This window comes from Sapajus apella, unplaced genomic scaffold, assembly GCF_009761245.1.
Source record: "Sapajus apella isolate SASKATOON/1434 unplaced genomic scaffold, GSC_monkey_1.0 scaffold1, whole genome shotgun sequence".
In the NCBI taxonomy this organism is placed as follows: domain Eukaryota; kingdom Metazoa; phylum Chordata; class Mammalia; order Primates; family Cebidae; genus Sapajus; species Sapajus apella.
Window position 1 is genome coordinate 60,800,049 of NW_022436941.1, and position 21,831 is coordinate 60,821,879.

The 21,831-nt window shown below is 39.0% G+C and overlaps 1 protein-coding gene across 2 annotated transcripts in view; it reads right to left on the bottom strand.

The window, feature by feature from the left end:
* Nucleotides 1-3,399: 3,399 nt before the first annotated feature.
* JMY (junction mediating and regulatory protein, p53 cofactor) overlaps nt 3,400-21,831 on the bottom strand; it is a 100,410-nt gene continuing 81,978 nt past the window's right edge. Inside the window, exons 8-11 of one of the 2 annotated variants that reach the window (XM_032277410.1) lie at nt 18,555-18,650; nt 16,206-16,800; nt 14,372-14,682; nt 3,400-8,931 (exon numbers count right to left, since the gene is read on the bottom strand). In XM_032277410.1, coding sequence (XP_032133301.1) covers nt 14,375-14,682; nt 16,206-16,800; nt 18,555-18,650 — 999 coding nt within the window. In that variant the 3' untranslated portion in view covers nt 3,400-8,931; nt 14,372-14,374. The remainder of the gene's footprint in view (nt 8,932-14,371; nt 14,683-16,205; nt 16,801-18,554; nt 18,651-21,831) is intronic. The other variant, XM_032277421.1, reaches the window with a different exon arrangement.

Here is a 21,831-nt window from a genome sequence, read left to right on the forward strand (position 1 = left end):
GAGGATGGAAGGAGATCAAACTGGCTGCAGTCACTGGAATGTTCTAGCTCTGGAGGCATGCAAGTAGAAATTCCTGAGACTACGGGAAAATTCCAGAATCTACAGTTTTCAGGTATCACTGGAAGTGAGACAAATAACTGCTGAGGCATTGGTGGGGAAACATGTTTTCTTTTCTTTTCCTTTCCTTTCTTTCTAACAGAGGCTTGCTCTGTTGCCCAGGCTAGAGTGCAGTAGTGTGATGTTAGCTCACTACAACCTCCACCGCCTGGGTTCCAATTCTCCTGCCCCAGCCTCCCGAGTAGCTGGGATTTAGGAGGTGTGTGCCACCACACCTGGCTAATTTTTGTATTTTTAGTAGAGATGGGGTTTCACCATGTTGGTCAGGCTGCTCTCGAACTCCTGACCCAAGGTGATCCGCCCACCTCAGCCTCCCAAAGTGCTGGGATTACAGGTGTGAGCTACCCCACCCGGACCCAGATTTTTTGTGAAGGTTAAACAAGATGCTGTAATTCTTCCTTTCTCATCTTAGCTTTCTTATAATGTTCTGATTGAGAACATAGACAGGGAGGGTCAGATACACACTGCCCATGTGCTTTCCACATTAACACTCAATGGGTGGAAGTGAGACATCGTTGATAGGAAAGAGGCAATTTAGGCAGACATGTGCAGGTGGAAGAATGGGATGAGCAAGTGAAATGGAGATAGTAGGGGAAAGGATTGGAAAGGAGACCAGAGTATGCCCACAGAAAGCTGTGTAGCATCAGCACATTTCTCTTAACCAGTGTGAAGGCAGGAAGTCCAGGATGCTACTGAATTCAGGGTAAGGACTGGCCATGGAAGTAGTGACAGGGAAGAGCTTGAAACCAGAAAGGTGCTCAATGGACTGGGTATATGGAATCATTCACAGTGATAGCCAAGAGCAGAACGAGGTGGTAGGAATGAAGGAAACAGGTAAAAGGAAGATGTGGTTAGATGATAGACACATATGGCCAATGTAGATTAACTAATGGGCTAGGTTAAACAATTGACAGCTAGCCAAGTTCAGAGAATCGTGACGGCACACAGCTAGTGAGTAAAAGGATCTTGTGAATGGGCAAGTTTATTGGTAGAGATTTGAAAATGTTAACAGTGAAGAACAAAGTTCCTAGTGAGCAACAGTTGAGGTCTCTGTGGAAGGGTAGTCTCATATATCCGTGTAATAACTTGGCAGAAGGATAGAGGGCTAGGAAATATGGTTAAACTTTGTTATCAGTCTGTAACAGTAAGAATATAATTGCATACTGTTTGCACCAAAGGATTTTAAACGTCTCCAAATAGCTTCCTGTGCCAAAAAATTCACAAGGTTTTCACCCAGCTTATAGAACTCAGGAAGGTCAGGATAATGGACAGAGTCACAAAGGACTAAGAAATTTCAGTGAGGCCTGTATTTCCAAAATAGGTTTTCACCGGTCTTAGTAAAGGTAAATAACCTGAGATATTATGCAGTAAATCCATCCTAAGCCAACTGTATCATGGCTTCACAAAGATTATCCTGAAGTCCTGTACCTAATTCAAGAGGTAGATGTTATTCTATTATTAGTTGGGCTGAAGTTCCTCCATTGAGCCCATTCTTCAAGGCTCTAGTCATTAGAAACCTCTGGTTAGTTTCACATTTACATATGTAGAGGAAGTACAATTAGAAGGCCCTTCCTTGGGAGAAAGTTCTCCTATCTATCTTACTACCTAATCCAGGAGCTGAAGTAAAGTTTCAATGCCCATTCAGTTTAATCCATCATTTTTCTTTTTTTGAGACAGGGTCTCGCTCTGCCACCTACGCTGGAGTGCAATGATGCAATCTTGGCTCACTGCAAGTGGACTCTAGGGCTCAAGTAATCCTCCAACCTCAGCCTCCTTGAGTAGCTGGGACCACACATATGCACCACCAGGGCCCGGCTAATTTTTGTATTAGTAGTAGTGTCTGGGTTTCACTATGTTGGCCAGGCTGCTCTCAAACTCCTGACCTGGTGATCTATCCACCTTGGCTCCCGAAGCGCTGGGATTACAGGCATGAGCCATCATGCCCAGCCAACTCATCATTATAAATGACTACATCCAGGCACACACCTTCTTGGATCATGGTACAGGCTGTTCAAGGGGCTAGGCTAATGTCAAAAACAAATTAGTCACGTAGGGACTAGACAGTCCTAAAAATTTTAAGATTGGCAACGAAAATTCTGTTAACTAAGGGACAAAAAGTGGCCAGGACTCCCCAAGACTAGAGATGGGAACTTGAGCCCTTCCAATTCCTTTGGGAACTAAGTCCCTTTAAGCAGTGGTTCCCAACCTTTTTGGCACCAGGGACTGGTTTTGTGGAAGACAATTTTTCAACAGGACAGGGCAGGTGGTTTTGGGATGAAACTTGTTCCACCTCAGATCAGGTATTAGTCTCATAAAAGGAGCACGCAACCTGGATGCCTTACATGCAGAGTTCAAAACAGCGTTCATGTGCCTGTGAGAATCGAATGCTCCTGCTGATGTGACAGGAGGCGGAGCTCAGTTGGTAATGCTCACTCTCCTGCTGCTTACCTCCTGCTGTGTGGCCCAGTTCCCAACAGGCCATGGACTGGTACAGGTCCGTGGCCCAGAGATTGGGGACCCCTGCCTTAAAGGGCTTAGATGTGTGCTTCTTGTGTTGTGGGGACTGTATCAAGTCAACATCAGGTAAGGCTATCTGCTGGGCTCTTGTAAATCTAGTTCCATGTTTCAGTGGAAAGCCTAATCCCTGTCTCTTCCTATCCCCATTTAGATGATCACAGACTACTAAAATAAAAGCATTTTAAAAATTTCCAGCTTGGGGCCAGGCACAGTGGCTCACGCCTGTACTCCCAGCACTTTGGGAGGCCAAGATGGGCCGATTACAAGGTCAGGAGATCAAGACCATTCTGGTCAACATGGTGAAACCCCATCTCTACTAAAAATACAAAAATTAGCTGGGCATCGTGGTGCATGCCTGTAATCCCAGCTACTCAGAAGGCTGAGGCAGGAGAATCGCTTGAACCAGGGAGTTGAAGGTTACAGTGAGTCGAGATTGCATTACTGCACTCCAGCCTGGCAAAATAGCGAGACTCCATATCAAAAAAAAAAAAAAATTTTTTTTTCCCAACTAACTTGGAAGTCAGCACTTCCAAACTTTGTATTTACAAACAAACAATGAGAAAGTCCATTAATAGCACAAAGAAAGTTGCCATCAAAATACTTCACAACAAACAGTGCTCAGCAAGAGGCAGAAGTACAGGCATGGAGAGTCTCTGGATCCCGTTCTCCACGTTTGTAACATAATAACAGATATACAACCTGCTATGCTCCTTCTATTTGAAATAAAATGAAAATGTGTACCACTGACATTTTAAACAAACAAAATCAGGTTAATTCAAATAAATATCCTTTATTAAAGAAAAAGAGGAATATTGTTAAAAGCACCAAAACTGTAGGTTGTTACATTGCATGTACAACAAGAGAAAGGTGATTGCAATACTTGGTGCACAAGTACTTAACTCTGAAGTCATGAGTGTAAAAAACATGAAATACAAAGCAATACAATTACAATGCAGAAAAGTTGCACTAAAGAGCAAAATGCAACAGTCAAAACAATTACCGGAGATTTCATGGTATTGCTATAAATGCTTGCTTAGTTTTTCCTTTGTACTTTTAATACTTTAGAATGTTAATTGAACATATTTAGGTATTGTAAATTTGCAAGAGTTGGCATTTACAATACACTGTGCACACTGTCCATTTATCGTAATGGTATTAAAGCAATCCTTACAAGCCAAGCACAATGTGCTAGTGTTTTGCTTCTACCTTTTAATATTGCACAAAGCTAGTAAATGGTGAATCAGTTTTCCATTAAAATTTTCATTTACCCAGAACTGATAAAAATCATGTCAGTCTTCTTAGCCCTAATGAGCAATTAATTATTCATGCAAAACAATCTGCAGCCTTCCATTTTTCATTAACTACATATTATGGTTTCTCACTTGGAAAGACATACAACACAATGAGAAATTCAATGAGACAATGGAGATTCTGTCAAAAGTTAAGTCAGAAGTCATTGTATGGGATGCAAGATTTACCCCTCTTGGTTCACAAATGAAGGGAAAATGCCGCCGAGTGATTATGCAGACTTCTTAAAGCAATGTAATTAGTATTGGGGGAAAGCTGGAGTAACTTGTTACACCCTTTGATAGCTATCCATAAAACATGCAAGTAAAAAAAAAAAAAAATCCAAAATGTCCCTTGTTACAACTGAACTCTGTAACCAACATCCATACCTTTTGTTTTCACCTAAACATCACTTTTCAAGGTCTTTCCTACCTACCAACAACTCCTCCAAATTTAGCCACTCTTAATGTACCTAATTAAAAATAAAAACCAGCAAAAAACAAAACTTTCCCCTAATCTGCAAAACAAATGACTGCTTTGAGATTCAGTGTGAAATAACATTCATCAATTATTTAACAAGTCAACCTCAGAGGTATTTTCTGTACATGCACCTTACAGTGGCATGTGTCTGCAGAAGGGGAGAGACAGTATAAATTTGGAATTCAATCAATTAAATCCTGCAATTGCCAAGTTGTACATTTGCTGTGGGCAAAACATAGAAAACTTTACAATAAACACATCTTCAAAATAACCCAATGGGAAAACTTTTCATACATTCACACACACATACACACACTCACTGAAACCAGATTCCCTCCCACCTTTAAAAACCCTTTGTTTACCGAACAGTTTAGGCAGCAATATAAACTCACTTTGTAGGAAAACTTTTAAATTACACTATATAGGATAAAAAATACCATTGCTTTATTTTAGAAAGCAGTTAAGCAGTGACCCTTCTTTATGTGCTTTAACTAAAGAGCACTTTGCAGCAAAGTTCAGAAATAACCACTGAATTGTTCAGTGGCACTAAACAGATACAACATGCTCCAACAGTAAGGTGCTTCCGCTTTCTCACCCCTCTTCCATCTTTTAAAATCAATCTTGCTGGTCACTCCTCTAAGCATAGCTCTTTTTCTATGCTAAGCAGTAAGTGAGAAATAGAATCTGTTTAAAATGCACATTTAATTTTATGTTATCATTTACATTTAGTGCAATAATTAGGCAAAACTTAAGGTTTCTGCTTTATCAAATGGTTGCATTTTAACAATGTGTTTGCAATAGTTTTGAAATGTTTTACAGCTGTTCATTTTTTACAGGTAATCTGGTAAAGCATATGAAATTTCAACTCCCTGACACAGCCCTTAGGTACCCAATAGTATATCTAATATTTAATACTTCAATAATAAAGTTGAAAAAAGAACACACACACACACACACAAAAAAAAACCTGTATTTAGTTAATGAAAAAGCTTTGCCTCGGCTAAAAGCACTGACTTAAATTTATACACATACACTCAGTGAATGTAACTTAAAAATGGTGTCTTAGGGAATGTATAAAATTAAATTGTATTAATTGTATATTGATCCCATTCCAAACAGAGAATGCTGCCCATTCGTTTTTGTTTCACTGATTTAAGAGTTTTAATTCTTAGTGTCTACTATGACCCAAGTGTGCTTTGCAACTAACACAGAATGACATAAAGTAGCCATGCCATGTGTTACCAAATATTACTACATAGTTCAACTTTGTAGAAACAATTTTTTTCCTCATTACATAAAGTAAAAGTGCTGAAAATTATTTTCTGGTTTCATCTTATGAGAAAAGCTCTACCTCTATTCCCACTACTATAGCTGTATCCAGGAGTCTTCTTTTAAAAAATGCATTACAGAAATATTTCACTTCCACAATGAAGAATTAAGGAATGTTTTTATGCTGCTCACAAACTCAATAAGCCTATACAATACAAGCAAAACCATTGTTCACCTTTTAAAAATTCTCTTTACCCAGGCACTCCGCTTACTGCTGTAATATACACAAGGATTTAAAATCATTAAGAATACCTTTCCTATACGTGCTACATTGGTTATAATTTTGGTTGCATTAGGAGCCATTTGAAATTCACAGTTAAGTGGGCAGTAATATTAATATCAAAACATCTCAAACTCATTTACTTGTTTTCCCTGTTTTAAATGCATTGCAGTTGAGACCAGATTGGCAAATTATCTTCTAAATTGACCCAGCATAAGCAAACAGCTGATTGTGGATACAGAAATCATATATTAACAGAAGTTTAAGCATCAAATATTTTGAAGCACATAGAAAGCACAGGCAAGTTTGGAACTGGAAATGTGAGCATTTACAAGTACCATCACAACTAAATATACACAAATTGAGTATTAAGGCCAAAGATCCTCATTTTATTGGGGGCAAGAAGAAAAGAGGAAATTTAACCAGGCTTACATAATTTTTGTTGGGTTCTGAAGCCACATTAAAATTAACAGGTGGGTTCCACTGATAATGTCATCTTGATGGACAAGCAGACCCTAATTATCTGAACTTTTATTATTATTTGTAACACCAAAGGTTTCTGACCTGCAGTCATTTGAAATTTTGTAGACGTAGGAACCTGCACCTTGAGGCAAGGAAATGGGTGTGATGGAAAGTTATTTACAAGAGAGTGGGCACAGCTGGCTGCCAACAATACTCTGCTTTAACCTCCTTATCTTCAAGTGTGAGGTGACTCATGGAGCACTGTAACAGAACGGGCTGACAGAGTTGTGGATGCATCTATGAGGCTGAGAGGAGTTCTGCACACTTTCCACCCTCCACTCTTTGCTACAGATTTATTACAGCACCCTCTGGAAGACAAACCACAGGACAGATGTATAAATGAGCCTATTTTATAATGGAAACCCAACACTAAAAGAGTAGCAAATTCCCTCTCAATATATGAACGTTCCAGGGGTTTTGGCAAATTTAACACTACACCGTCTGTATTTTTCCGAATTTGAATAAAGGAAAAAATGTCATGAACAAGCACCCAAAGAACTGGATATGTGAAATGTTGACACATGGGTACCTAAAAATTGGATAGCATAAAATTGATAAACGATTTTGTAAAGGTTTGCAAATTTGCTTTAACTTTAACCAATCACTCTTTGGGTTAAGAAATATGCTTTAATATTTTACCAAGGGCAAACAGGACACTATCACCACCTCCATGCTGTTTTGGGATGAAGTTTCCATATTACATCTGTATTTCTAATCTTTCCAGACAAGAAGTGGGAATAGTGCAGGAACTAAAACCAATGTATTATGAAGATGCTGCACAGAAGCTCCTAGTCTCATCAATAAACATACTACTAACATTTAAATAAAAGATTTTGTCAGGCTCACGCCTGTAATCCTACTGCTTTAGGAGGTCGAGGCCAGCAGATTGAGTTCAGGAGTTCAAGACCAGCATGGACAACAAGGAAAAACCCCGTCTCTACAAAACATACAAAAATTAGCTGGCGCATGGTGGCGTGTGCCTGTTTCCTGTTTTGAAATAATAAAAAGAAATTGTCTATATAACCTGTTGCCAGAAAATTTTCTCCCTAATTATTTTCAAGAAAACATTTTAAAATAACAAAAGTGTGAGCACTTCTTTTTTTCTCCAGCAAAACCAATTCATATGCACTGGGCTTTTGCTCCAGTATTGCTTTCTGAGTTTAGGTCAGAGAATTGCCTTAAAAGAAATAAAAGTTCTTTTTTGGTATTTTAGTTCTTAACTCCCTCCACAGAAAGGCCGAGATCTGTCTTATGCAGAATTACATGCACAGGGTACTGCACACCAAGTCCAACCATCTACATTCGCTCAAACCTACGACAATCCTGCTGAATATTCCGATCAATGTGTCCTTCAGGACTCCATCACAGCCAAAATGAGCACCTAAAGCTGTGTGTAAGTTTAAACTTTTAGTGACAACACAAAGGCTTTCTCCCCAAAATTCCATTCAGTGCATCTGAAGATAGTGAAATGCCAGCCACGGAAACTTGTCTGCTTTGTCTACTTTCTATCTTTGTAGAGCACATGCTTTTCACTGTGGAGCATAAACATAAAAACATAAAATGGTGGTTTAGAAAAAAGTTAAGATCTGCATCCCTATTATTGAATCTTGATTTCTGATTCTCAATAGGAAAGTCATGTCAGTCATAGCAATCAAGCAATAGTTCAAACAAAATAAAAATAATCTAAAATATTATCAAAGTATTGCCTCCCATAAACAAGGATGCACATAAAATTCAAAATTATCAATTCAGAATTATGAAGAGTGACTTAAAAGCATGGAAACTTCAAAACTGTACAAAGTATAAGACTCCTAAAAATATGCCATGTTAAATGTATCATGTTGGGAACACATTAATAGATATATCTCCATGCAGCTTTTCAGATGTTGCTGAACATCTTTATGAAAAATCCTTTGGAAATAAGTAATGTGGAGATTTTAGGTGTATTTCCATCTGATTTCAAATCCTGACTTGGAGCTATCATGATCAACTTTTTCAGAGTGTCACAGGATTTAATATAAGCTGATATGGAAGAAACTATTTTTTCAGATGACTTTTCAGTGCACTGAAAGATGGTTCTGAAAGCAGTCCCAATATAGCTCACAGTAGATCTTTGTCAACCTAGTGTTCTTCCAACTTACAGCAAGCCCTAGCTTAACTGGCCATTACAAGGATGTAAATAGATGGATGGAAGGAGAATGTGCTTAAAAAACAGAAAGCTCCAGAAGGCCTTTTCTTCATTGCAGTCAGGAACATTGCACATGTAAAATTCGTGTTAACCATCATCTATTGGAATGACTGGAAAGTGATAACCTGCCAACTGTGCTTCCTTTCTTCACACGACTGAACCAACACACTTTGGATCTATTGTTATCCAACTGAGGAACCAAGTGCTTAAACTGTTATTTTCCAAAGAATCAGAACCAATCTTGAATGATATTTTTCTTCTGTTAAGTCACCTGTTTACAAACAAAATAATACAGACCATTAAAAAACAACCCTTTAGAGACAGTGTATTTATATTCCCTCAAAAAGTATACAAAAGACATTTTTTACAAAAGGCCATGATTGTATGCTTAAAATAGTAAAAATGAAAACAAAATAATCTAAATACAGATTTTGATCACTTTTAATAGACTGTTAGATTTTCATTTTTCTTTTACTCTAATACTATATCAAAACTGTATACTAAAAAGGTAAATTCAGTCTGAACTACTTGCCCCATAAGCTGCTAGTAGAGGAAGAACTATTAAATGGTATCTTCAAAATGCGGCAGAAAGAGTTTTGGTTTGACTGACATTTAAAGGACAGACAGTCTTTAAATGAATACTTCACCCGGGCTTTTTTTATTGAAAAGCATTGTGCTTAAGATCTTTGGGGCTTACCCACGGCACAGGAGCATTTATATAAAAGACACACTCATCAGATAAAAGCTGACAGGAACATGAATAAAGTACCAACTGAATACAGTTCTGCATTTCCTAATACTGTAGCTTATGTCGTTAATGAGCACTAGATATGTGTCTAGTGTGACTGATTTAGCTTGACTTAATCCAGTTTGATTTAAAAATCTAAAACAGTAAAAAGTATTTTTCCATTAAATACAATTTTACTGTTTTGGTAGGACATTTATCATTAAGTATCAAATACTTAGCATTCAAACTGAAATGTGCTACCAGTATATATAAAACATACACTGAATTCTGAAGACAGTATAAAAAAAAGACAGCCATGTCATAAGTTTTTATGTTGATTATGTGTTAAAGCATACTACTTTGGCTACACTGTGTCAAATAAAATATTACAAACATCAGTTTCACATGTTCCTTTTCATTTTTGATGTGATTATTCGACATTTTAAAATTACATGTCTCACACTGTATTTTTATTGAACTGCACTGCCATAGTTACTTTAGAAGACTTCCACAGGGGCCCAGCATGGTGGCTTATGCCTGTAATCCCAACATTATGGGAGGCTGAGGAGGGTGGATCACTTAAGGTCAGGAGTTCGAGACCAGTCTGGCCAACATGGTGAAACCCGTCTCTGCTAAAACTTTAAAAAAATTAGCTGGGCATGGTGGTGTGCCTGTAATCCCAACTACTCAGGAGGCTGAGGCAGGAGAATCACTTGAACTCAGGAAATAGATTGTAGTCAGATGATATGGTGCCACTGCACTCCAGCCTGGGTGACACAGGGAGACTCCATCTCCAAAAAAAAAAAAAAAGAACAACTCTCACGGGAAACAAATCAGAAACTTACATTAAGAAAGGTTTCCACCTGCTTCAGCTCCCCAAGTAGCTGGAACTACAGGTGTGAGCCAAAACAAAAATACTACTTTTTGTATTTTTGGTGGAGATGGGTTTTGTCATGTTGCCTAGTCTAGTCTTGAACTCCTCGGCTCAAATGATCCACCCATACCAGCCTCCCAAAGTGCTACAGACTTACAGGCCTGAGCCACCATGCCCAGCCTAAAACTTATTTTAAATCTCTATGTAATTATACATATTTTAAGAAATTTCCTTGAACACGACTATGCTATCTCTGGGAAGTTAGGAAGAGTTTCAGAGGGGAATGAAAAGGGCAGAACAGTGGACCTTCATTATCTACTTCATGAAGATTGAAGAAATTAGCTCTTAAAAGTATATAATTACATTAATGACAAAATCTACAATCAAGAAATCTGGACAGGCACAGTGGCTCACACCTGTAGTCCCAGCACTTAGGGAGGCAGAGACATATAGATCACCTGAGATCAGGACTTCGAGACCCGTCTGGCTAACATGGTAAAACCCTGTCTCTACAAAAATAGAAAAATTAGCTGGGAGTGGTGGCATGTGACTGTAATCCCAGCTACTCGGGAGGCTGAGGCAGGAGAATTGCTTGAACTGAGAAGCAGAGGAGCGAGCTGAGATCATGCCACTGCACTCCAGCTTGGGCAATAAGAACAAGAATGAAACTGTCTCAAAAAAGAAAGAAGAAATCTAATAAATTAATGGAAAATACAAATTGCAGTAAAACCTTTTTAGTAATTTGTAGACAATTATCTAAAAGTTCACAGCACTGTAGTCTCCACTATCACAAAGTAGTGGAGATACACAGCTGCTTCATCACTGCTTAATCAGTCTGTATTAGTATATGGTTTGCTTCTGGGGTAATTTAGTAAGGGTGACTGCAGATTTCCAAGCTCATACGTTTTCTGAGTGTTTCACTGTTTCTCTCTCAACATTGTACCACATATTCCAACCATTAACAGTCTCCACACCCCAAAAAAAGTTTTAAGCAATTTTCAAAGTGGTATACACCATGCACCATATTCTTATCATCTGATAATAAAGCTAAATTAGTAGCCAGAAGCTATGAGTAACATCCCAGCCACGTGAGTATACAAAATGCTGAAGCAATGTCTAGGGTTAGGCAGGATATGGTGGGATGGGAGGAGACAGACAAGGATGGGCTGACTTGAGAAGCTGCTGGTGTGCTGTGAATGGGCCACTGTGGACCATCTGTAATGAAATAGCTAAACACACAAGTGAAGGTCCAGCTGTGGAATTAGTGCAAAGACGGCAGCTTTAGGCACCAGCTTAAGCAGCTTCCTGAGAAGCTACAGCAGGAGGAGACAACACATGTAGCAAGAACTGTAAAGTGGGAGACAACCTATGAATACCCACTGTGGTATATATATATATATATATTCCTTTACAAGGCATAGTGGACACATGTACAAGCAAAAATAACTTGAAGTTACTCTGGTATCCAAAAACCGTAAGTCAAAGTGACTGTTATATGTAACTACATACATAATAGGAAAAAAGGCAGGACAATGCTACTACTGAATGTTGGCTGAATCATGGTAAATGTAATTAATATTACATTTTTGTTTAAGTTATTGATTGATGAAGATGCTGATGGGGAGGGGTAGACTGGCGTGGTACTAGAGGAATATTTTACCTAATGAATACATACCCAAAGGAACAGGTGAAACTGCTTTCAGTAATATTTTATCTAATATAATAGTATCTTTCAATATGTAATCAATTGTTTAAAAACTGACATACATTACATTTTTGTATTAAGTCTTCAAAATCTAGATGTGTACCTGCATATACATTAGATCCACTGAGAATTCTGTTTTTGCGGGGCCAGGCGCAGTGGCTCATGCCTGTAATCCTAGCACTCTGGGAGGCTAAGGTGGGCAGATTATTTGAGGTCAGGAGTCAAGACCAGCCTGGCCAACACAGTGAAACCCTGTCTCTAGGGAGTATTACACACCAGGGCCTGTTGAGGGGTGGGGGACTAGGGGAGGGATAGCATTAGGAGAAAAACCTAATGTAAATGACAGGTTCATGGGTACAGCAAACCACCATGGCACATGTATACCTATGTAACAAACTGGCACATGTACCCCAGAACTTAAAGTATAATAAAAAAATTAAAACAAAAATTTTAAAATTGAAAAAAAAAAAAAAAAAAAAGAAACCCTGCCTCCCTGCCTCTACAAAAAATACAAATAAATAAATAAATAAGCTGGGCATTGTGGCAGGTGCCTGTAATCCCAGCTATTCAGGAGGCTGAGGCACAAGAATCCCTTGAGCCCAAGAGGTGGAGCTTGCAGTGAGCTGAGATCAAGTCACTGCACTCCAGCAGTGGGTGACAGAGTGAGAACCAGTCTTAAAATGGAAAAATAAAAGAAAATCTTTTTTTCCTTTTTAAATTTGTTGTTCTACTCAGAATTCTTAAGTCAAGGATAGAATGTGCATTTTTAATAAGCTCCCAAATTCTTATGATCAAACATGTTTTAGGAATTACTGTGCTAATTGGGGCAACCATAGGGAGACCCCATCTCTACAAAAAATAAAAAAATTAGCCTGGCATGGTGGCATGCATCTGGAGTTCCAGCTACTTGGGATGCCTGAGCCCAGTAGGCTGAGGCTGCAGTGAGCCATAAACGTGCCACTGTATGCCAGCCTGAGCCACAGAGGGAGACTCTGTCTCTAAAGTAAAAAAAAAAACCAAAAAAAGAAAAAAAAAAAAAAAAAAAGAAATTCAACAAAAAGAATCTACTGGCTAACACATAAATTAATTATTCCTTTACTTAGTCCTTCTAGGACTCAAGTCTTCCCTACTTTGGTGAATGTTTGAAGCCCAGAGATACATATTCCATCAAGAAAGAATAATAATTAATAGAATATGTTTGCATACTCTATATATAATTTTATACAAATTACATTTCCTTTACCATCATTATAAATTTTGCATACTATTTATAGCACGTTACTGATTATATTTGGTATAATTTGTGCCATATTACCCTATAATTAGCTTATTAAATGTAGTCGACTACAGCTCTCTATTAGGAAAATGCCACATGTTTAACCAGAGAGAATCTTAATATGTACAAGAGTATTCACTAGGCATGTATATGATTTTTATATATTAATGATACCTGCAAATTTATCTAGATAATATAGTAACTGACAGGTATAAGTAGGTTTTTTTAAGGGTTTAGAAAGTTAAATAATCAGACAATGCAACGATTTTTCAAGATTGATCTTAGAAAACTCCTCTGAGGTCAGCTAACATGGTTATCAAAATTCAGTGTGCCTAACAGTTTGTTACTGAAATACTTTGTTAGAAAAATCTTTTCTTAAAAAAATAAAAATCAAAATTATTGACTTATTTTTACAGACAGGGGTATCGCTATATTGCCAAGCTGGGACTTGAACTCCTGGGCTCAAGAGATCCTCATGCCTCTACCTCTGAGTAAATGGGACTACAGTAGCAAACACTGAACCACTGCTCCTGAAAAGCCTTTTTTCTTTTCTTTTCTTTTCAGACTAAGTCTCACTCTGTTGCACAGGGCAGTGGCGCAACTGCAACCTCCGCCTCCCAGCTTCAAGAGATTATCTTACCTCAGCCTGCCAAGTAGCTGGGATTACAGACACCTGCCATCATGCCTGGCTAATTTTTGTATTTTAAGTAGAGATGAGGTTTCACCATGTTGGCCAGGCTACTCTTGAGCTCCTGACCTCAAGTGATCCACCTGCCTCAGCCTCCCAAAGTGCTAGGACTACAGGTGTGAGCCACCGCACCGGGCCCTTTTCTGTTTTTTAGGGTAAGAATGAGACTGTCACTTTACTTGCAATTATAGCCGTATGCCAGAAATTTTTAATAAGAAGGACATTTAAAAAAATATTCACATAGCAATCACCATTAAAAAGTTATCCTAAGTTTCTAGAAACTACAGAATTAAAACCTGAAATTCGCAAATATGATCCATTCTAAGATTCGACTGTGAAACAAACAATATGCCTCAGACTCAATAAAAAATACTCCAAACCTCATCATCCAAAATAAAAGCTGTATTACTGAATGCTACTAAAGACAATAAGGCCATTTACTTGTTAGTTCTCCCAGTCTGTGCAAGGCAAAGCCTCCTCTTCGTCCTCTGACTCTGGGGATGCTTCTTTAATTCTTCTAAGAACTTCATGGATGCTCCGTGTTAGAGGGTCTGTGTCAGGTAGAAGTGTGAAGGATTCTCTCAAAACATCCTTCTGCACCTTCTTCAGTTTTACCCCTTTCCTTATCTGTGCCAAGATATTATTACTATCATCTTCATCAGGAAAAGGAGGCAGAGTTCGCTGTTCAACCTTTTTCAGATGAAAACTACCACGCTTCAAGGAGGCTAGCACCTCATCCATGGGTGAGCTCACTTTGGAAAATGAAACAGAACAGCATCACTGTTTGGATTGCAGTTAATTAGAACAAAACTATAGAAGCTCTACTGTTTGTGACTGTTAAAGCACAGGACACTGAAGTAACATCTGCAAAGCGGATCACAAAATGTGTGCAGAAGGCGACCAGAAGACAAGGGATCCATCCTAATCATCATTCTTTTAAGAAAATCCCAAGACCCGGGCCGGGCACACTGGCTCACACCTGTAATCCCAGGACTTTGGGAGGCCGAGGCGGGTGGATCACGAGGTCAAGAGATCGAGACCATCCTGGTCAACATGGTGAAATCCCGTCTCTACTAAAAATACAAAAAATTAGCTGGGCATGGTGGCGCATGCCTGTAATCCCAGCTACTCAGGAGGCTGAGGCAGGAGAATTGCCTGAACCCAGGAGGCGGAGGTTGCGGTGAGCCGAGATCGCGCCATTGCACTCCAGCCTGGGTAACAAGAGCGAAACTCTGTCTCAAAAAAAAAAAAAAAAACGAAAGAAAATCCCAAGACCCAATCCATGGTGGGTACTATTGGTATTCGTATCATTTCCTACATGAGAGAAGTGACCAGATTAGGAACTGGGAGGTGGTCTTAGGAGTATTATGGGTGAGATTCCCAAAGGATTTCCAAATTGCAGTTGCTCCACCCAAATTCAGAGTGATTGGGTTACACATTTTATTTTTTAAAATTACATTTTTTGTTCATTACGGAGGCTGTGCTTTTTTCATTTGGTTGTTTTACATGTGAAATGCTACTCAGATTACATCAAGAAATGTTTTATAGAATAGTCCTTCAGATTAATACATAATATGCAAGTAATACATAACAATTATATAATGTTCTGGCCGTGCAAATTTCAAATTCCTTAAAGGCAAAGGCAAGGATTATTCTCTGTTCTTTTTAGAAATAATTTTATTTGTGCTTGAGTATCTTATAACAAAAAAAAAAAAAAAAAAGTAACCTGAGACACATCTATCTGTGCAACGTAAGTTGAACAGATTATTCCTTATTCTTCTTTGCTTCTTTATACAAATATACAAAAGTCCTCAACAAATGTATGAACAAATGTTACATAATCCTGCCAATGTCATCCCTTTGGTGACAGTCCTGACCAGATAGCTTACCCTTTCTGGTAAGAGTGCTTACCCTTTCTGATATGAGTACTTTAAAAAAAAAAAACACTCAGGTTTAAAATCAGATTTTTTTCCCCTAACACAAAAGAAGCCATATCTATTATACATTACCAAACATGTATGTATAACTTTAGAATATCTGTTTTTAAAACATGCCTAACAGCTCAAGAAGGTATACATTTCTGTGTATTTCACGCATTTGTAGATGTGGGTTGCTAAGAATTCTCCTCTAGTGTGATTTTGAAAACCTGTTTACTATCAAAATAATATTAAAAAATAAAATGGTTTAAGCTTTGAAATGTCAAAAAATATATATAGTTTTTTTGGCTATGCCTGATGTCATACAACAGATGGACCATGAAAATATCTTGACATACCTCTCCTCCTCTGCAAACCTTCAGCAGTCTTTCTGAGCTTCTTCCGTGCACTGACCAGCTGGCTGCTATCAAAGAGGTGTGCTGAGGGGGCACTGGCTGACTTTGGGATCCTCTTCTCATTCCCCTCCTTTCTAGGCAGATCTGTCTCCAGTGTCTCTGGGTCATTGTCCTTAGCAACAGGCAGAGGTGGTGGTGGAGGGGGAAGGGGAGGAGGCGGAGGAGGTGGTGGTGTTGGAGGAAGAGGGGGTGGGAGTGGACTTATGGTTACAGAACATGGTTCAAGGTTGTTATTCAAAAGTGGAAGAGATACAGGGGGAGGCAGTTCAGAGGTAACACCACTGAGAGGTAATGAAGTGCTTTCAAGTTGTGTTAATGAAGTATCTTCAAGTTGTACAAGGCTCTGGGGTTCTGTTGTTTGTGACGGCCCACTCTTGACTCTTCCTTCTCCTACCTCTTCAGTTTTCTCTTCTACCTGTAGCACACTTGGTAGAGAGTCACACTGATCCTCTCGGGGAACAGGACTTGCTGCACCTCTTCTTCTTGCATGAGCTAGTCGTAATCTGGTTGATTTAAGTATGACTTGCCCAGGATACCTCTAAAATATCAGAAGTTATTGGAACTGGTTAAATGTTATTAAAACAATTTATGAGTACATGCCTATTTATTTTCTCTTTCAAATAAAAGATGTTTTGTGGCCAGGCATGGTGGCTCACACCTGTAATCCCAGCAATTTGGGAGGCCGAGGCAGGTGGATCACCTGAGGTCAGGAGTTCAAGACCAGCCTGGCCAACATGGCAAACCCCATCTCTCCTAAAAATACAAAAAATAGCTGAGCATGCTGGGACATAACTGTAGTCCCAGCTACTCGGGAAGCTGAGGCAGGAGAATCACTTGAACCCAGGAGGCAGAGGTTGCAGTGAGCGGAGATCACACCACTGCGCTCAAGCCTGGGTGACAGAGCGAGACTCTATCTCAGAAAAAAAGATGTCATGTTAACTCATTGGTTATTTTACCCTTAAAGTTATACAGAAAATCCAAAAGTACCTAATAACTTTCAAACAATTATGAATTTATTGTTTGCTTATCAAATCCACGATTAAGTAAAATATTCAAAATTATGATAAGATTTTTAGTGACTAAAACTACTAAATGTATAAAACAAATAGCATGTAAAATACAAAATATAAATGATGTCAAGTCAAATGTATAAATGCTACTGGTATGTAAAAAGAAGCTAGTCTCCTATGTTTTCAAATGCACACGAATGAGAAAATTAAAACATTCTTTAGCAGGTTACTTGGCATTTTTAAAAAGCTAAAACAACTAATAATCCATTTTATAACAGAATGAAGAAGAATTACATTTTTTTAAGTACTTACTGGTAGAACTCTCATTTTATAATTTTACATGTTTTACCACGATAAAACTTTTTTTTTTTTTTTTTTAGAGGGGGTTTCTCTCTCTGCCCCGGCTAGAGTGCAGTGGTGCAATAACAGTTCACTGCAGCGTCAACCTCCCTGGCTCAGGTGATCCTCTCACTTCAGCCACCTAAATAGCTGGAACCACAGTCATGTACCACCACGCCAGGCTAATCTGTGTAGAGATGGGGTTTCACCATGTTGCCCAGGCTGGTCTTGAAATCCCCAGTTCAAGCAATCTACCTGTCTCAGACTCCTAAAGTGCTAGGATTACAGGCGTAAGCCACATTTAGTTCATAACAAGGCTTATCCCCTGCCCCACCTCTTTTTTCCGCTGTAACACTTGTTCAAAAGCCTACACTTATATGGTGATCCTTCAGGATGCACAACTGAAGTAAGGCTCCAAAGTACTTTAAAAATGAGAACTGTGATGCTTCAGCATAGTTCTGAGGAGATGTTTGAAAACTGGGGTATCGGTGTGCAATCATGGGCTACCCTGGCAAGAGAAATGCTGAAGCATTTATCAAATGTGCTGTTCCCCCTTTTAATTCTGCCAATGGTCATTATGTATTACCACCACAGGTTGATGTATGTGGAATAAATAACAAGATGATGCTTGAGCTGGATAGTTAGTTGTGATTTAACTAATTTTTTAAACTCAAGAGGCATCTAGGTTTCCCAGAAGCCCTGATCATTCCTCTTACACAACTGAAGCTGTGGGTCAAAGGTCACAAGAATACTAATTCAGAAAACAACCAGAAGAAAGGGAGCCATGCCATCAAAACAATTTTTAAAAGGACTGCCATGGTTATAATAGTTTATAAATAAGGGAAAACCAAGTTTTTCCTCACACAAAGAAATCCTACGGGTGTATATGTAGCTCTGTTTTAAAAACAATGTAAAACAATAAACGGACCATTACTTTTAATACCTGTTTAAATGTTCGAAGTCTATCCAGTGTTCTCTGTCTCTCTTGGCTAACCCAGGCACTTTTTCTTTCTTCTTCATCACGTAATTTTTCTCTCTTCTGGTAAAAAATTAATAATAATTCTGTTACGTTGTGTCCCAATTTTTATCATTTAATAGGAAAAAAGATAAGAAGTTATCCCAATATGGACCCAAGGGGAAGATTCGCTGAACAAAAATTTTTATAGCATGAAACATGAAATATTTTTAATACATAATTTTAGTGTAAAATACTTCTGGTGTAAAAACTTAAATGTAGATGACTATAAAAATAAAATCAGCAACCAGCCAGGCACAGTGATTCACACCTGTAATCCTAGCACTCTGGGAAGCCGAGGTGGCTGGATCACCTCAGGTTAGGAGTTCGAGACCAGCCAGGCCAACATGGTGAAACCCTGTCTCTACCCAAAATACAAAAATTGGTCAGCCATGGTGGCGCACACCTCTAATCCCAGCTATCTGGGAGGCTGAGGCAGAAGAATCACTTGAACCTGGGAGGCAGAGGTTGCCATTAGTTAGCTAAGATCGTGCCACTGTACTCCAAGCTGAGACTCTGTCTCCAAAAAAAAAAAAAACAAGCAACCACTTGGTCAGTAATTTAGATACTGTATATTATTCAAACAATATAACCAGCAGTTAGAAAATTATACTTCAAGGAAGTATTATCCGTGAATCATCTGGTTTAATATCACACCTTATAGTTGGCAGTTATCTAAACAAATTTTTAGTTTTTCCCATAGAGTTGAATCATCTAAAAGCTGTATAATAAAATCTCATTTGGTAAAATTAATTTTAGTTAAATAAATGAAAAGGCTTTTTACATAGGTAAATGGGTTGTTTATTTTCTGGCTTTGTTTTAAAAAACTACAGCTACCTCCCAGAGGACCACATAATTTCAAATGGAAATTAACCACTCTTCCATTGTTCTCCTGTGCTTTTCAAATCCAACCCCCTAGTCTATTCTTCTATCATTTCTCACCTCTTCCCCACCAGATTTTCCATAAAGAACGCTGCATTTGAGTTGGATGATTATATCATAAACCCTAAGAAGAAAGTATGAGCACGAAGGTAAGGGTGGCAGGGAGACAATATGAAACTGGAAAATAAAGCCAAGTGTAGTTACAGGCTCATGCCTGTAATCCCAGCACTTTGGGAGGCTGAGGCAGGAGGACTGCTTGAGGCCAGGAGTTCAAGACCAGCCTGAGCAACACAGTGAGACTATCTCTACCAAAAAAAGGGAGGGGGGGTAGGGGAGGAGATGTGTGGTAGGCTAATTATTCTGAATAAAATGCAGTTTAGTAATATACATAAAGATGCAAAGGCACACCATACAGGAACACAATTCAAAAGGGCTCTAAGAACCTGAAATAAGTTAGCATGTGCCCAAAGAGAGGCATTACCCTCCCTGTATGTTGCATATGCTTATAGCTGAGACAAGCATACACCACCACGCCATTTTTTAAATTTTTTTATAGAGACAGGGTCAGCCTGGTCTCGAACTCCTGGGCTCAAGTGATCCTCTTGTCTTGGCCTCCCAAAGGCTAGGATTATAGGCGTGAGCCACCATGTATGTTTTCTTGTTTTGAGAAATCTTTTTATTAGTATTATCTTATTGTACTTTGGGCTCTGGGGTACATGTGCACATCCTGCATCCTGCAGGATTGTTACATAGGTACATACATGCCATGGTGGTTTGCTGTCTCCATTCCCCTCACCCCCACCCACCACCCACCACCGTCGCCTATATCAGGCATTTCTCCTGTGTTATCCCTCCCCTCCCCTCCCCTCCCCTCCCCTCCACCCTCCACCCTCCACCCCCGCTGCCCCCAACCTAGCCCTGTGAGTGTTGTTCCTTTCCCTGTGCCCAAGTGTTCTCATTGTTCATCACTTGCCTATAAGTGAAAACATGTGGTGTTTGATTTTCTGTTCTTGTGTCAGTTTGCTGAGAATGATGGTTTCCAGATTCATCCAAGTCTCTACAAAGGACACAAACTTGTTGTTTTTTATGGCTGCATAGTACTCCATGGTGTAGATGTGCCTCATTTTCTTTTCCAGTCTATCACTAATGGGCATCTGGGTTGGTGCCAGGTCTTTGCTATTGTAAACAGTGCCACACAAACATACGTGTGCATGTGTCTTTATAATATAAAACGATTTATACTCCTTTGGGTATATACCCAGTAATGGGATTGCTGGGTCGAATGGAATTTCTACTTCTAGATCCTTGAGGAATTGCCACTCATGTATGTATGTTTTCTTGAAGTGAAAGCCTAGCGTTATAAGTGTGCCTATAATAAACAAGAGTACATTTTTTAAAGGGGAAAACTGACTTCTCATATTCCATTTGTCTCTGAGCTAATAACAATTTAAAATAGTATTAGTAATAAGTAATCCTCACATTTTTGTTTTAGAGAGTTTACTGTCAAATATTAAAATAAACTTCCTTAGTCTCATATCCCATGGGAAACTGTTGCAATAAGGTTAACACCTAAGAATATTTAAGAATGCTGATTGACTGACTGACTGATTGATTGATGGAGTCTTGCTCTGTTGCCCAGGCTGGGGTGCAGTGGCGCAATCTTGGCTCACTTATTTGATCTCCACCTTGTGGGTTCAAGTGATTCTCCTGCCTCAGCCTCCCGAGTAGCTGGGACTAAAGGTGTGTGCCACGACGCCCTGCTAATTTTTTGTATTTTTAGTAGCAACAGAGTTTAACTGTGTTATCCAGGATGGTCTCCATCTCCGGACCTTGTGAATCGCCTGCCTTGGCTTCCCAAAGTGCTGGAATTATAGGCATGAGCCACCATGCCTGGTCAGAATCTGTAATTTGAAAAACAATTATCTATTTTGATCTAAGCTAACTTTCATTATGTTTTACTTGTATGTGTTAAAGATGACTAGTTATTTAACGGATTCATTCACTGACAATTATATATTCCAACCAAAGTTATTGGACAAAATTCTAAGGCAAATGACATTTATCTTTGGGATTCCCTCAAGAATCAATTTATTGGACGGGCATGGTGGTTCACACTTGTAATCTCAGCACTTTGGGAGGGCAAGGCGGATGGATAACTTGAGGGCGGGAGTTCAACACCAGCCTGGCCAACATGGTGAAACTTCATCTACTAAAAATACAAAAATCAGCCGTGTGTGGTGGCATGTGCCTGTAGTCCCAGCTACACAGGAGGCTGAGGAAGGAGAATGGCTTGAACCTGGGAGGCAGGGGTTATAGTGAGCAG